The sequence below is a fragment of the Pongo abelii genome, chromosome 15 (genome assembly GCF_028885655.2).
Source record: "Pongo abelii isolate AG06213 chromosome 15, NHGRI_mPonAbe1-v2.0_pri, whole genome shotgun sequence".
Classification (NCBI taxonomy): Eukaryota; Metazoa; Chordata; class Mammalia; order Primates; family Hominidae; genus Pongo; species Pongo abelii.
This window is the reverse complement of record NC_072000.2, coordinates 59,670,315-59,687,400: the sequence shown is the minus strand read 5'-3', so window position 1 is coordinate 59,687,400 and position 17,086 is coordinate 59,670,315. Positions and strand designations below refer to the sequence as shown.

General features: G+C 34.3%; 1 protein-coding gene across 37 annotated transcripts in view; it reads right to left on the bottom strand.

Annotated features, from left to right (window-relative positions):
• Positions 1–17,086, bottom strand: part of KTN1 (kinectin 1) — a 140,343-nt gene that overhangs the window by 78,658 nt on the left and 44,599 nt on the right. For all 37 annotated transcript variants that reach the window (XR_008513076.2, XM_054530136.2, XM_054530142.2 and 34 more), the window contains 13 exons: positions 13,992–14,108; positions 11,898–12,038; positions 8,665–8,771; positions 7,348–7,480; positions 5,451–5,538; positions 4,634–4,800; positions 4,144–4,212; positions 2,764–2,801; positions 2,031–2,121; positions 1,599–1,667; positions 1,081–1,118; positions 843–924; positions 291–359 (listed from right to left, as the gene is read on the bottom strand). Coding sequence is in view for 36 of the 37 variants with exons in the window: in XM_054530136.2 (XP_054386111.2) it covers positions 291–359; positions 843–924; positions 1,081–1,118; positions 1,599–1,667; positions 2,031–2,121; positions 2,764–2,801; positions 4,144–4,212; positions 4,634–4,800; positions 5,451–5,538; positions 7,348–7,480; positions 8,665–8,771; positions 11,898–12,038; positions 13,992–14,108 (1,209 nt within the window). In the remaining variant the exon portion in view is untranslated. The remainder of the gene's footprint in view (positions 1–290; positions 360–842; positions 925–1,080; positions 1,119–1,598; positions 1,668–2,030; positions 2,122–2,763; positions 2,802–4,143; positions 4,213–4,633; positions 4,801–5,450; positions 5,539–7,347; positions 7,481–8,664; positions 8,772–11,897; positions 12,039–13,991; positions 14,109–17,086) is intronic.

Genomic DNA, 17,086 nt, shown 5'->3' with positions numbered 1-17,086 from the left:
AGGACATTTATTCTGAAAGTCAAATGTATCAAAATGGCTGAAATTATTTTTATGCATCCTATTACACATTTTTGTTTTTCTGGAATGTGCTTTTGAGCAGACTGGCATTAGCTTCATCTCAGGGAGAAAAAAATTTCCTGAATTTAGATACAGGATGAATAGAAAGGCAATAACAGACATATCTAAGCTTAAGCAAAATTTCTCAGTTAGTAATTTGGTACCTAAATAAGAAGAACCAGATCTTGTTATGTATCAAGTATTTCTACTTTGTAATTTAGGAAAAGCCTTACCTGTTCAGAAACAAGAGTCTGTAGTTTCTGAACTTCTGATTTTAATGCTTTGTTTTGGTCATTTAGAATCTGGAAGAAAGAATCTCAATTTACTGTTTTATTAAGAAAAAAGGTAATAAAGCAATCATTTGAATGGGTTTTTGAACAATCAAACCCTTATCTCAGCTTTCAGTCCTCAAAGTGACAGGTGAATTATATACTGACATAATTCAAATTTCACTGGACACAGAGATGCACCCTAGCACTTGGTTGGCCATGACCAGAAACTAGAACTACAGCAACAGTGGAGACAAATAAGACAGTCCCAAATAGAATCTATCAGCTGAGAAAAGATTGGGGGCCAAAAATAAACCTCTAAGCTCTACTAAAAGAACAGATAATCTAGGAGGAAAGTCTATGATAAAATTCATGGTTTGCATAAATCCCCTAATAAACTACAGAAACATTGTTTCAGAGTGACTTCATATAAAATGTAGTATTTCTGGAATCACTCAACTGAAAAGTATACAAGGTTGTTCTAAGAAACCTGAGTGTACAAGCTTAATCACACACCTTAAATTCTTCCATTTTGTTTGAAATTTCATGTTGTAGTTGCTCTTCCAGCAATCTTATTTTATCATCTTTAATATAAACACTATGAGGGTGAAAAAAAAAATTAAAATACTTCATACATTCAGAAAATCTACAGGAATTATGGGCACAACTATCAGTTATAAGCAGCAATATTTTCTGCAACAATTATACTTAAACATAAATGTATGAATGACTAGATGTACAATACTTTAGTCACCTTTGTTGCATCTTCTCCAATTCATGTGCAGCAGCAGCCTGTGTGTGGAATGAGAAGAAAATGATATCACTTCACAGGAAGTGCTCAAAACTATTTTTTTCACTAATTTTTACATATTAAAAAGCTGTATTTCCATATATTTGAAGTTACAGCAATACCATATACTTCTGCAACATGTTTTGCTGTTCGATATTTTTTACTTCTTTTATTCTATTTTCCATTCTTCATATACACTAACAAAAAGGTATATCCTTTTTGAATGGCTCAAATAAAAGACTCAAACAAACCAGCATAGTAAGATCATTTTAACTGCCTCCTGTGATATCTTGAAGTGATTAATTCATTGGATCAAACATTTATTTCAACATAAAAATAGTAACATCAAATCATGCAGCCAAAGATAAGAAACCATTATATTTTTTACTTACACAATCAAATTGGGGCTCACAATATCAATGACAATAAGAATACGCAAATTGAAATTCTGAGGTCAATGCTCAAAAGCAATAAAGATCTACCTGCTCATTTGCCAGGGCCTGTAATTTCTGCACTTCAGCTTTTAATAAGAAATTCATATTCTGTATATCCTAGAACAAGGAAAAATAGCATTTAAAATACTTAATACAATTGATTTTAAAGTTTGTAAAGCATCTTTTCTACAAAAGAGTTAAGCAAATGTCTCAACTTACAAAATTTCCTAAATAGTAAAGAGAAACCACCAATTCCTGTTATTTAGCATATTCCTATCAAATTATTGTAAATTATATCACATGAGAGAAGCCCTTTGAATTTTTCCTCCTAGAGAGCTAGAGGATTTTGTAGTTTAGAAAGAGTTATTTCAAATGAATTCTAGACTATTTTCTTCATATACACTTACCGATTATGTGGCTCAAAGTAATTTAAATTTCAGTTCTGTAAAATATTGCAGCCATTTATACGAATTACTATACCTTAAGTTCCTCTTCTTTACTTGTTAAATGATCACGTTCATTTGCTAAAGAATCTTCAGTCTGTTTTATCTGCTTATCCTTTTCTGCAATCCTTTAGAAGGAAAGACATTTGTACATTCAATAAACATTAAGAAGTCACAAATCAAAAGGATTTAAAGCCTTAAAAAGCATCATCCTTACTTCAGTAGTTCTCATATACCTTCCATTTCTATAGCCCCTTTCAGTTTACTAACAACTGTCATACACATTACTATAACTCCTTAAAATATATAACCCTATTTTAAAACTCGAGATAAAAGAGGTTAATCTGTTAAAGCTAGCAATGTCAAAACCAGATTTCAGATCTTCCGAACTCAAGTGATCAGCGTCTATGCAAAATTATACAGCACAAAAAAAGCATATAACTTTGTTTGGGGTATAAGACACAAAAACTAATTTACTTCCACTACTTTCTAAACAATTACCTCTTCCACATAATTGCTAACACCCAAATGAAACTCTCCCCAACTCTTGTTATAATAAAAACATAAATAAAAGCAGAATATATAATGTTTAGGGACCCAACTCACTAATGGGAAAAAGGGAAAAAAAAAAAAGCAAAAGTTGCTCCAAATCTAGTTCAGAGTATTTTCTGAACAGGTCAGAGGTATAAAGCTAATCATAAGTGTTGCATCTAACAAGTATCAGTTAGTGGTGACTACACAATTATAAGAGTGTGAAAAGGTAGGCTTACACTTTATGTAATTCTTCTGCTAGAACTGAAGCGGAGGTCTAAGAAAGAAAAATAGTGTCAACATAAAAGTATTTAAGAGAAAGCTTTAAAGATATACAATAATCATAACACAGCTTTAAATTTTAAGAGAAGTTAATGTATATAAATTGTTATGAAAGTATCTGGCCCATGGTGAGTGTTCAATAAAAAGTAACTATCATTCTGAAAGCAAGTTTGATCACCAACAGCCAGTAGTCAGGAATTACATATCACAAGACATTTAGAATAAAACAAGTTGACAGGCCTGGAAACTAAATAATTGACAAGCAACAAATGAGTAGGAAAAACAGCCAGAAAGGCCATTTGTCATCCTGTGTTTCTTCTCCTTAGTAACAACTTTTAATAATAAAATTATCCATTCCATGACTAATATAGTTTAGTAATACCCATGTTCATGTTTACTATTTAAAAGATTCTTACAGCATCCTCTATGTATTTAACTCCTGATAAATTTTTTAGAGCTACTTCTCAGCTGATAACTAAAGATCACTATTCAATTTGAGTTGGTAATTCACATATACATACACATCCACACCAGCACCCTTTCCTGCATTAATTCTTCCTCAATTACTCTAGACTATAATTTCTACAGATAAAGCAATTGGGAAAAATATATTTATATGGTCAAAGCTTTGGGAGTCTGAACTTCTCTGAACCTTAAAAACAAAATTTTAATGTTAAAACCACTTTTTATACAGAAATGTCAGACTTCTAAGCCAATACTTTTTGCTACAAATAACTCTCAGAATTTTCAAGTTGAAAAACTGAAGCTCAAAATTCACAATACTTAACTTGTTTTTATTTGATTTTCTTTATATTATTTATAAAGATGTGTATGTCACGTTAAAGAATAACAGGTCTTACACTATCACTTGAAAACTTTGGAAGGTTGAGTCACTAAACTGAGGTACAAATTTTCAATTGATCATTTTGCAAATATAATCTGTGATCTATGGTTACCATATTGCTCCCCCTGCTGATATATTAGGATTTCCAGAGCTAGCTGATATTTAATGAACATCTGTAATACATAAGCCACTATTCTAGATAGGATTTGGCCAATTCTCTCTCCTTGTTTTGTGACAGGATTGGGGACATTTTTGTATAATAAAAGCTCTCTAACCTTCCCCTCATCCAATTAGTTGGTATGGATTTTTTTCTTAGTGTTTTCCCTCAGCACCGTACATAATTAGCAAGAGTTTAGCACTCAGGATTATCATTTGTTGATTCATTGACTAGTCTCCCAGCTATTAATCCAGTAATTGGCACTCAACAGACATTCAGATGAGTGTTTAAATGGCTGAAAGTTATTAATCATAAGCAATAAGAAAGCATCATTACCTGGGCTGCTATCTGGGAATGGAACTGCTGAATTTGAGCTTTCAAAGCCTCATTCTGCTCCAAAATATCCTTTCATAAATAGCAACCAAAAAGAGAAAAAGCATGCTAATAAATAACCCCATGTATATGAACACAATGTATTACAGGTACACCTGTTTATCTTTTTCTTTCTTTTTTTTTTAAGGCATTCTTAGATTCCAAAAGGCATTATTTTAAACAATGATTAGATATTCTGAGTTAGCTTATAAGACAGAAGTTAAAGATATGTTTGTGCTATTCCTAATCTAACACAAAAAGCCTAAGACTGTGCGTGAGCACATCTTCAAACACACCATATTGTGTCAAGTGCTCAAAGACAAAGTTATACTTATTCATCATCATATCAGATTTAGGATAAGGTAGACCTTAGTCTCTCTTCTAGACACACAGATCTAATAACTGACCACCTGTATTTAAAAAAAAAAAAAAAAAGAAGAAGAAGAAAAAATACCTGAACCTGCATTTGTAGAGACTCTTCTTTGTTCACCCTTTTCTGCTCTGATTCCATTAACTGCATTAGTCTTTGCTCCAACTGTTGTTTTGATACCAAGGTATCCGTAAGCTTACTATGCAGACTCTGTACTTCATTTTCTTTGGCCACAAATTTACTCTGTAAATCTGTAATAAAACATTACATTTTACAGAGGTCTCTTTCTTTGCCTAGTTACTCATACTCATCTTTAGTGTAGGCATTCTCTCCTCTAGAAAACCTTCTTTGAATCTCTCCTGCTTCCATTCTTGCATGCTCCTGTAGCAGGCTATACTTGCGTTTCATGGGAGAAAGGGAGTAGTAGAGAAATAAACAATACACATAACATGTACTCCATTATCTCCCAGATGGATCCATCAAATTAAGAGTAAATGAGTAAAAGTTGGCATGTATTAAATGGGCAGTTTTAAGTAAACTACTTGGGATGGTAATGCTCTGTTTTTCTCTTCAAAATAAGAAGTAAGTATTTTCTTGGGGAAAAAAAGGAATTAACCAAAGAACCAAAGAGAATAACTACAGAAAAGAAACACACAGCCAGGATCCCATTACCCTGTCATGTACTATAATTTTGCCTGCAACTTTAATGCTTCAGGCAAAGCTAGTAGGTAACTTATTTTAAAACCCTAACAAATGTCAAAGAAAGATATTCTGAAAGTATAAAAGCTATTTTTATTGAGCTATAACCAAAATGCCAAATTATACTTTCTTCACAGATGGAAGAGAGGCAATTTTACCCAAAATTATATACAAAGTTTACATGAATACCTTTTTCCCTTACCTTGCTGTGCTGCCTCATGTTCCGCTGTTCTCTTCCTGATGTAGCTCTGAACTTCTTCCCACCTTCTCTCAGCTTCTTGTAGTTGAACCTTGATATTTTAAAAGGGAGAAAGGATAAATTAGCACAAACACAGAATTTCTACTTTGAAAAAGAGGGGAAAAAAGCATCCTCTACCTTTACTGTTGTATCATAAAACTGCTTATTACAACTAGTCTCCTACATTTCAATAAGATAGGCAGATACACACAGTCTAAAAGCCATTTATTTATCAGCCATAGCCATCCTATCCTCCAACATTACAGGGTTTACAGTCTGGAGATTATTTCAGACTCAATATTTGTGCTGAGTTTCTATCAAGACAGCTACTACTATACACATCTGATCCAATTAGCAATAACCTGTTTCCCACTAACCTTCCTTCAGCTGATAAGCTTCCGAAGGACAGGATGGTGTCTTTACTGCTAAATCTAAGTAGCTAAAAATTCTTATTTTGAGGTATTTTAATAACAGAACACTCCAATCATGACTATAATCTTTAATGTCATTTATTTATCCATATTCCACAGAGAACAGACTTCCATATCTATGCCAGCAGTAAACCCACCAGCAAGATCAATACTAAATAAAAGAAAGGATACTTATATCAATCTCCCAACAAGACTTAAGAAAAACAAAGGTTACTCACACTATTTTCCATATTCAATTACTCTTGAAGCCTTTTTAACTTCTACTCTGGAACTGGTATCAAAGTACAACTGTATCAATGACCTAGGTAGGAATCTATTATAATGAGGTAGCATTTAACTTACACAAATTGAACTATACTTTCAACAAATCTCCTCTTCAATAAAAGCAGGAATAGAGAATTATACTCATCATTCTATTCAATGTACATATGCTTCAGAATGCATATAAAATGCGATAAATGAATCTGCTCCTCCCTCAGTCAGCCTGAGCAAAGCCATGCATCTCTTCATAGTATAAGCATCTGACTGGACCAAGTGACACTCTGGCGTCTAAAGATACAGTATGTGATTTTTTGTACATCATGGGTCGAGTGCAAGCCACTGGAACACTACTTAGTCTTATGCTGAAGCAAAGGAAAAACTACCTATTCCAGTGCTGAAGAAAACTAGGTTCTACTGGACCTACTGAAAAATCCAAGCTATGGGTGATAAAGTGGTATTAAGGGTAATTTTTAACTACATGATTTCTGCCCTACACATGTAGACCCTAACCCCCATATATAAGGTAAAATTCTACAATTTATATCTGTCAATCAACTAACATCATTTACCATATCTTCAAACAGTCTTTAACTTCAAATTCAAGCCTATATTCATTCAATTCTTTCAAAAGGGCACATGCTTCTTTTTCTTTCATCAGGGCATAGCATTTAGACTATAGGTCCCATTAAGCTTAAAACTATATTTTTCAAACCTATATACACATTTAAGTCATCAAATTAAATACCTACTGATATGGTTAGGCATTGTTTCCCCACCCAAATCTCATCTTGAATTGTAATCCTCATAATCTCCATGTGTAAAGGGAGAGACCACGTGGACGTAACTGAATCATAGGCATGGTTTCCCCCATGCTGTTCTTGTGATAGTGAGTTCTCACAAGATCTGATGGTTTTATAAGGGAGTCTTCCCCCTTCGCTCGGCATTTCTCCCTCCTGCTGCTTCGTGAAGAAGATGCTTTGCTTCTTCTTCACCTTCTGCCATGGTTGTAAATTTCCTAAGGCCTCCCCAGCCATGTCGAACCGTGAGTCAATTAAACCTCTTTCCTTAAAAATTTACCCAGTCTCAGGCAGTTCTTCATACCAGTATGAAAACGAACTAATACGCCTATATTATTCATGAAATGACAAATAAAGGTGAGAATATATCACCTTCAACTGAGTAGCTGCTTGCTCAGCATTCTTCTTTTGGACTTCCTCTTGCTGTAGCTTTCCTGTTTTCTCAGTCAGCTCATTCACCAACCTAGCATAATCCTGGCGTAGTTTATTTAGTTCTGCAGACTGCCTGAAAACAGTAACTGGATTAGGAGCCTTCCATTATTACAAATATATATAAGAAATAAACAAAACATACTTTGTTAGTTTTGCTGAGCTGAGCTAGTAGTTCCATTTACAGCCCAACTGAAACAGAACACAAGTGACTACTAACAATAAAGTTTAGTTGTGTAATTCCTATATAATTCTAATGAGTTATCCAAATTCTAAAATCACTGTAAAATATCAAGAAAAATGGATGACCATAAATAGTGTCACCTTCAAACTGGTCTTCTGAAAACGTATTAAACATCAGTCAGGGTACTGTGTTCCTGTATTACTAGTCTCTTTAAGGTACTATTTCTCAAAGTATGTCCTCAGAGCCAATCACAATCACAAGGAAAGTGTCTCTTTTTTTGAGACTGAGTGTGGCTCTGTCGCCCAGGCTGGAGTACAGTGGCGCAATCTGGGCTCACTGCAACCTTCGCCTCCCAGGTTCAAGCGATTCTCCTAAGTCTCCTGAGTAGCTAAGATTACAGGTGCGTGCCACCAGGCCCAGCTAATTTTTGTATTTTTAGTAGAGACGGGGGCTTCACCACATTGGCCAGGCTGGTCTCGAACTCCTAACCTCAGGTGATCCGCCTGCCTCGGCCTCCCAAAGTGCCAGGATTACAGGCGTGAACCACCACACCCGGCCCGAAAGTGTCTTAATATGTAGATTCCTGGGCTCTTCCTCAGAGTCAGTGAATCATAATCTTTTAAGGGGAGGACTTGGTAATACACTTTTTAATTAGAATGCCAGGTACTCTTCAGAATGCTGAAGTTTGGGAGCTACTGTGAAAGGGGACAGATGGTTTAAAACTTATAAACTCATAAGCTTGTAGACCATTCCATTGGTGGTACTAGTATTTATTACATAGTTTATATATAATATACACATACATGTTTATATAAATATGTAATATATGATATATATTAATGTATTTGTATAAGTATACAATAGTATGACGTTAATATAACATATATAGTTTACATATGTATAACTGAAGAAGTTCTTCACAAAGCAAAAGAGAATTGTTTTTAAAAGTAACTCATTTTAGAAACAAATGTAAAAAAACAAAAGTCTAACCAATTACTATCAAACACTATTAATATTTTGATGATTCAAGAAAATACTCTGCCATTCAATTAAAAATAAGGTATTTGGAAACATACTTGCTTTCCAGTTGATTTGTAGTGTTGCTGACAGCATCTCTCAGTATACCATTTTCCTGCTTCAAGTGAGCTATCTCTGCCTCCATCTGCTCACGAACTTGCTGAAACTAAAATTATTTTACACATATAAAACTTAGAAAACAAAGACTGTCAAAGCTAACTTTTAAAATAAACTTTATTAAAGTAAGAATGTAAAAAGCATCAATAGAATGAAGTTTGAATCATTCTTCTCAAATAAATATAAACAAATTTAAAAGAATTACATTTTGTTAGTGATGAATGCAAATCAAATACAAACTGTCACCACATTCAAGAATACAAGTAGATGCTAGCTGCTATCATATTTGAAATACAAGATAAACATGCTTAGAGATGATGTTTCAGAACTAAATATGATTTAGGACTTCTTTCCTACCAAACAGATTCATATAGAATTAAGCTTGTCCTAATCTTATGTCAATTATATGTTAGTAATATTCTTAAAGTCTTTAGTAAGCCAAAGTTTAAAAACTGAAAATATGTTTGATACACTTTATATTAAGTTACAAAATGAGCCATAATCATGCAGATAACACAAAAACCTGCTTGCTAAAATATTCTGACCTCTTAATTTTTTTTCCAAGTTTTTACATTATAAAATACATATAACATAAAACATACCATTCTAACCATTTTTAAGTATACAGTTCACTGGTATTAAATATATCCATAATGCTGTGTCATCATGACCACCATTCATCTCCATAACTCTCTTCATTGTGTAAAACACCTTCCACACCTTTTTAACAAATAACTCCCATTCCTCTCCCTGCAGCCCCTGGCGACCACCACTCTAACTTTCTTCTTCTAATTTTTAAATTTTGGATTAAAGAATCTAAAGATAAAGCACACTGACTCTTATATTCTCATAAGAACATGTTTTTATATGAAATAATCTTATTAATAATTCTTTCAAAAGAAACTGTTGCTTATTAAGAGAAATTAAGGTATACGTTTCTATCTTTCACAGAAGTTATCATATGGAATCTATATCCTGACCTCTGTAAGTAATCAAGTAAAACAGGATGAATCACTTAAATACCTTTCATCTTCAACAAAAGATGCTGCTACAAGTATCTGACTAATTTTCAAATTAACAGGAATTAGGAATTAAGAAGAAAAGATCACTTGAGGCTAGGAAAATCAGTTCCTCAATAACTCAAATTGCTGGGGGATGAGAAGATGAAGGAATGAGTTAAACAAATGCTAAAAGCAGTGGATAGGGTAAGAACATGAAAACAGCATCATTCACTTCTTTTTTGCTATTAGTGGCATTTCAGAGGAAAATATTGGGACTCTGAAAGCAGCAAAGAATATTTTAAAATTTTTAGCAGACTAGTGACATTATCAAAGCAATATTTTACAAAAAAAAAAATCTGGTACCAAATACGAGATGGAATGAAAATGACAAACTTATTAATATCAGCCATAATTATCCTCGTATGTAATAATAAACTAAAGACATGTCTAAGAATTGAATGCAAGAGTAACTAGAAACAAAGAGGTTTGGAGTTTTTTGTTTTTTGAGACAGGGTCTCACCCTGTCACCGGCTGGAGTGCAATAGTGTGATCACGGTTCACTGCAACCTCAACCTTCCAGGCTCAAGCCTCCCACCTCAGCCTCCTGAGTAACTGGGACCATGGGCATGCCACCATGCCTGGCAAACTTTTTAATTTTTTTATAGAATGGGGTCCCACTATATTGCCCAGGCTGTTCTCAAATTCCTGGGTTCAAGTGATCCTCCCACCTCGGCTAGGATTACAGACATGAGCCATGGCACCTGGCCATAGAAATAAAATGTCTTTAAGATTTCAGAGCAAATTGTAGCCTAAGCGAGGCAAAGAGAAGTCACAGGATTCAAGCATAAAGATAATAATGCCTCAAAATATTAAAAACATCATTGCTCATGACTGGCCTGAAAAAATATGTATTTATACACATACATATACATTTATCAACCTGATCAATAGGTGAGTTTTAGACATATATTAAATCTGAGGTAATGACAGACCTTCTGAATTGAAGGATCAGCCAGCAGATGGAAGTAACAATTTCAAAAAGTCACTGGTCAAGAAAGTTAAATTAAGGAAGGTATTACATGACCACTAAGCAAGCAGACCCAAGCCATATTCTTCAATAACCTCTTTAGCAGTAATAAAGATATTTCAATCTTTTTAAAAATAAGAAAAAAAAATTCACTGGTCTAGTCCTAACTAGGATCATGAAAATGGAAAATATATACAAAAGACAGACTGTAAAAACTGAGCCTTCTGACAGAAGACAAGTGAAAGGGTAGGAAGCAACAACAGACAAAATCACTCAGGCCAAAACCTTGGAAGTCATTCTTCACTATCACTTCTCCCCTCCACACTAACACTAAGCCCTATCTAACTCTTTGTATACTCAAACTCATTCTCTCATTGTCAACATCTAATTTCAGGCCCTTGTTCTTTGACTTGAATTCTAGCAAAGTGTTCCAACTATCCCTTGCTCCACTCTCCCCACAGCTACCAAGGTAAAAATTTAAAATAGTAGTATAATTCCAGCAACTGCTGCGTTGCTTAAACTCCTTCACTGGCTCCCCAGTCTTCAGGTATACAAGGCCCTTTAAGATGGGGCCTCTATCTACTTCCAATATCCCTTCTTCATTCCAGCCCTCATTCCCAAATACCGCAACTCTTACTGTATTTCTCATAGAGCAGTTACTCTAGACAATCTGTACTGAGTACACCTGGAGTGTACTCATTAAAAAGCTGAATCCTGGGTCCCAAAATATACCCACTGAACTATCACCTCCAGAGATGGACTAAGAAATCACACCAAGTAACTCTTATCCTCAGTGCCCATTTCTTTACTCTCTTACTTGATAATGCCTAATTGTTTTAAAAGATTTAACACAGTCTGGATATCACTTCTAAAAAGTCTTCCCTATCAAATCCTTTTCTTCTCTACCTCCCATCACCATTGCTCTAAAGTCGCCAATACTTATCTCTATCATCATATTTATCTGCATCCAGCCTCCCTACCTCATTCCCACCTAGAAAAGTTGTTTTACTTAGGACACAGAGTGAACTTCACTAGCCACTGTATGTTGATGGCCCAACAAAGGGCCTTGTACATTCTAGCCACTTAAAAGTTTGCTAATAAAGTGAATGCAACCATTTCATCTTGTTTTCAAAGAATGAAAATATACCTTCATCTGCATCTGTTGAGTCTCTTGATAACTGACATGTATTTTGTTTTGAAATACATTATGTTCCTTTTCTAATGTTCCAATCCGATCTTTCATCCTTGCTATAACCACATTGCTTCTTTCTTTCTCTGTCATCATTTCCTAAAAGAATATCCCAGAAATTTAAAAACCTGTTATTTAATAAGTATCATAAGCCTGCAACAATGACAAACAATGATATTATTTAACATCATCAGTAAAATAATCATGAATGATAAAACATTAAGTACTTGCTTAAAAAAAGCAAGGTCAAAAGATTTTAAAAACAGTCTTCTGCATCTCATCTGCTCTTCACACCAATTCCCTTCATAAACACTTTGCCACTGTTGTTTACTCTTAATTCAAATGCATTTTCTAGTTTATTATGAGTTAAAGACTATGAACCTAGAATAAATCCTACATTCTAACTTGATTACACGAAAGAACATTTTAAAGCAAAACAGTTCATTCTCTATCATTCCCAGGTACACGTTCTCTTTCAGGGAAAAAAGGCCTAGAAGGAAATAAAAGTCTCTCTCCTAAGGGAAAAAATAGGGATAAGATGTCTATAGCAGAGTCAAAGTTTGAAACAAGGGAAAGTAAATTCAGAAAGCAAAGTTTTATCATCTTCCTAAGTCAAATTTTTTTTTTTTGAGACGGAGTCTCGCTCCATCGCCCAGGCTGGAGAACAGTGGCGTCATCTCAGCTCACTACAAGCTCTGCCTCCCAGGTTCACACCATTATCCTGCCTCAGCCTCCCGAGTAGTTAAGACTACAGACGCCCGCCACCATGCCCGGCTAATTTTTTTTGTATTTTTAGTAGAGACGGGGTTTCACCGTGTTAGCCAGGATGGTCTCAATCTCCTGACCTCATGATTCACCCGCCTCAGCCTTCCAAAGTGCTGGGATTACAGGCGTGAGCCACTGCGCCCGGCCACTAAGTCAAATCTTAAATGAGGGATTTCATTTTGCTTTGCTGGTACTATGAACTCTTAAAACAAATATTAATTATCGAAGTACATGAAAGCGAAGCAATTTTAAAGTTAGCTGCAGGTATCATTAGGACTAATCATGTTCCTGCTCTAAAGCAATTGTATGACAAAATTTGAGATATTACATAATTTATGGTTGCCTGAGTTTGTTCATTCATCTTTACAAACTGTTATACTCCTGTATAACATACTTAGAAGTATACACATCATAAGTATGCAGCTCAATGAATTATCAAATTAGTTATCCTAATTTTTAATTTTTTTAAATTAAAATTAATTTTTTAATTATGTGACTACATAGTCATATATAGTCACATAAAACTATGTTAAAGTTTCTAATTTTATTAATAACTTCAATTAATCTTGCCAACTTTTTCCATTGACTTTTTTTATTTACTTCAAATTCACATAAAGGATTTATATTCAAACAAGGCTATTCATTTTTACAATGTCATCAAGTGGCTAGGTGAATGACTCATAAATAAACATCATGTACTCTACTGCATTTAATCCCCAGAAAGAGAAACAAGCACTTCAGGAATAATGAAACCACATTTTCCATAGTTTCAATTCTGTTCTCTCAGTTTCATGATATTTTAAAGATTGGCTTTTCTGGTACTTTTTACTATTAACCTCTCAAAGTAAAATTTCTGAGATTTGAAGAACTTGACAAAAAATTATACTTATCACAAGAAGCTCCATAAATAAATTACCTATGTTAAGAGTTTCACATTTATTCCATTAATCAGACTTAAACAAGATCACACCAAATTCTGTGTTTCTATAGAGAACAGATCTAGTTCAGATCCAATTAAAACAAATTCCCATGCTTCTGTACAGAATGCTTTTGTTATTCTGAAGTTAGGATATCTGTAAGTACTCTTATTTTAAATAATTCAACTATAGGCTATAATATCACAAAAGAGAGAGACAGCTCTATTTACCCTCCCAAAACTCTAAAGGAAAGTTACTTTTGTTGGATATAAATTACAAATAATTAAACTACTGATTATGGACAATTTCTGAAATCTTTTGTTGTTTCTGATTTGGGACGTATATCCCTGGTACATATGAATGTCTTCACCTGGGTTAAGTGCTTACACCGATCCTTTGTAGCAGCAGCATCTTCCTTCACAGCAGCGAGTAACTTGTCCTTTTCTTGAAGCTGATGTATGAGCGTAGTCAATTCTCCCTTACTTGACTGCAATTGAGAAGGCAATGCAGAATTAGTAATAGTTACCATGGGCTAATAAAAATTATGAAAATGAAATGTGGCACATATACACCATGGAATACTATGCAGCCATAAAAAAGGATGAGTTCATGTCCTTTGCAGGAACATGGATGAAGCTGGAAACCATCATTCTCAGTAAACAAACACCAGAACAGAAAACCAAACACTGCATATTCTCACTCATAAGTAAGAGGTGAACATTGAGAACACATGGACACAGGAAGGGCAACATGCCTGTCAGGGAGTAGGGGAATAGGGGAGGGATAGCATTAGGAGAAATACCTAATGTAGATGACAGGTTGATGGGTGCAGCAAACCACCATGGCATGTGTATACCTATGTAACAAACCTGCACGTTCTGCACATGTTTCCCAGAAGTTAAAGTAAAAGAAAAATAAATAAATAAAATAAAAAATAAAAGGTGCTAAGATTAAAAAAAAATTATGAAAATGAAGTATCTAACATCAAGTGTTCTTGGGTCAATGCAGAGTTCTGTATTACATAAAAAGTAAAATAACTGCCAAATACTGATCAGTGAAATATTCAGAAAAATCTCTTTAATGTTGTATATCCTGAAATTTCCAACTAGATACATATCAACCAAGAAACAGATTTTTACAAAGAATTACGGGAATTCCAGTTTTAAACTCAGAGTCAAGACAGTAATTTCCTCCTTCTCCTGCTAGATCAAAAGAGAGAATATGAAACCAAAATGTAAGCTGCTATACATGAAACAGTAACCTGTAATCTCAAAGCATATGAGGAAAGACCACCAAATATAGTAAAGATCAAATTCAGATGCTCCACGAACCCGTCAGAATACACCCACGGCTACAGAGGTGCCATAAATGTGTAGTTCTCTGAAACTAACAGGCACATCCTGAAAGGTAAAACCAGCCATCCCCAATTTGACATGGGAAACAACAAACAAGTGCAAAGATTGAAAGCAGGAACTTTCTTGGAAGAAGGTCTCAAGAAGGAAAAAAAAAAGTCGCAGATAAAATCCCACATCTCAAGAGGAAAAACCTCACTCAAAGGGAGCAACTAGCCAGTGAGGCAGTCAAAAGATTCTCTATAGGGAGGCCCTAAGTCTCTTATCTGAAAAGCAGCAAAGGCTAAAAAAATCATTACATACACAGTCCCCAAGGAAAACACCAGCCATCCCTGACCCTTCAACACCACCAAGCTCTAACACAAAGATGATCCAAGAAAAACATCCCTCATTGGAAGAACAGTAGTAGTAAATAAAATGAAATAAAATAAAACAAAACAGGATCTATACAAGATACCAAAAAAATGAAAATAAGAAAAACACAAATAACAAGTGAAGAAAAATCACCAGAAAAAGGTTATCACACAGCAGGAAAAAATTGTGGTTAAAAATCTAATATAGTAATCATCTCTGGAAAATAAAAGAGCTCAGAGAAAAGATAACACAAAATGAGATGAAACGTGAGCTGGCAAAACTAAAGTGGAAGCAAAGGCAACACCATCCCAGAAATATACTATAGTTAGAAGCAGCAAACAGAAAAGCACATGCCGCTGTAAACACAGTTTAAGAGCCATAGAGTCCATGGTGGAGAGAAATAAATAAAAAGTAGAAATAAAGTTTTCTTTGGTTATGTGTTACGATTTTTTTGTTGTTGTTAAAGATATGAAAAGACAACAAAGGTAGGCAGAGGAGAGCCCACATGTATTTAACTGATCTCCATTATTTTACTTATTTCAAGAACATTATATACAACTTCCCAGTAATAAAAGCTAACTTGAATCTAATGATTGAAAAGGCATACTGTATCCAAGGGAAGTTTAACGGAGCAGTCAATGTCAAGCCATGTTATAGTACAATTACTGAATGCCAAAGAAACTGAATTCCTTGATGTGTGTAGAGTAGGTCAGACACTGAAAAAAATCCAGTAAATAATAAACGTGATTGATTATTCAAAGAATGTTTTATTGTGAGAGTGCAGTTTAACAAAAATACATGAAAAGGGTGCAAAATGCAGGTTGGCGTCAGTCCTCTACCAGCAATATGAATAAAGAGAACAGTGAAACAACAAATGCATAAAACGTTTCAAGGAAAAAAAATGAAACTCTGTTATGTTATACCCCACCAAAGTATTATTTGAGTATAAATACAACAAAAGCATGTTAACTTGCCAAAATTTGGAAAATTTTTTGAAGAAATCCCAGGAAAAACAACTTCAGCTAACCAAGAGATGCATAAAGAAGCTATGACAAAAGTACTAACATTGAGATCTGGACCCACCATTAAACTATAAAATTAAAACTAAAACATGAAAATTATAATCACAGAAGAGATGTTAAATATTACAAGTATCTGACAAACAGAAAAACTTATTAATGAAAGTTGAGAGTGGTGGAAGACAGAAGCTAGGAAAAAAATTTAAGTGGTATAACAGCAGTTCCTCCTGCTACACAGCATGGGGCCCAAATTGTTAATAATTTAAAGTTTAAAATATAACTGAAGCAAGTATATTTAAAGGTCAATGATAAAAAATTAATAATTAAACATTTTCTTACTAATAATTACATTAATAGTTTACATTTTTCAGCAGTTATTATATGCTAGGGACTGTAAGCACCTAACATGCACTAGCATTTAATTCTCAAAACTTGATCATTCCCATTTTAGACATGGGAAAACTGAGTCACTGAAGCTAAGTAACTTATCTAAGGCCACAAAGCTGCAAGTGGCAGAGTCCAGATTTGAATTTGGGAAGTCTGACTCCAGAGCTCAGGATCTTAACCAAACTCTCAAGTGCCTCATAACTCGAATACAAGGGCACGTGTACACTCACACAACATAATATCCCTGCTCCAACCCTTCTAGCTTTTGCTGTTTTCCCCTTCCCACCTAAGCTTACTTGTAGCGGACACTCGCTGTCACTTTTCCCATCCATTTGGTACTTATTTATAGTCTT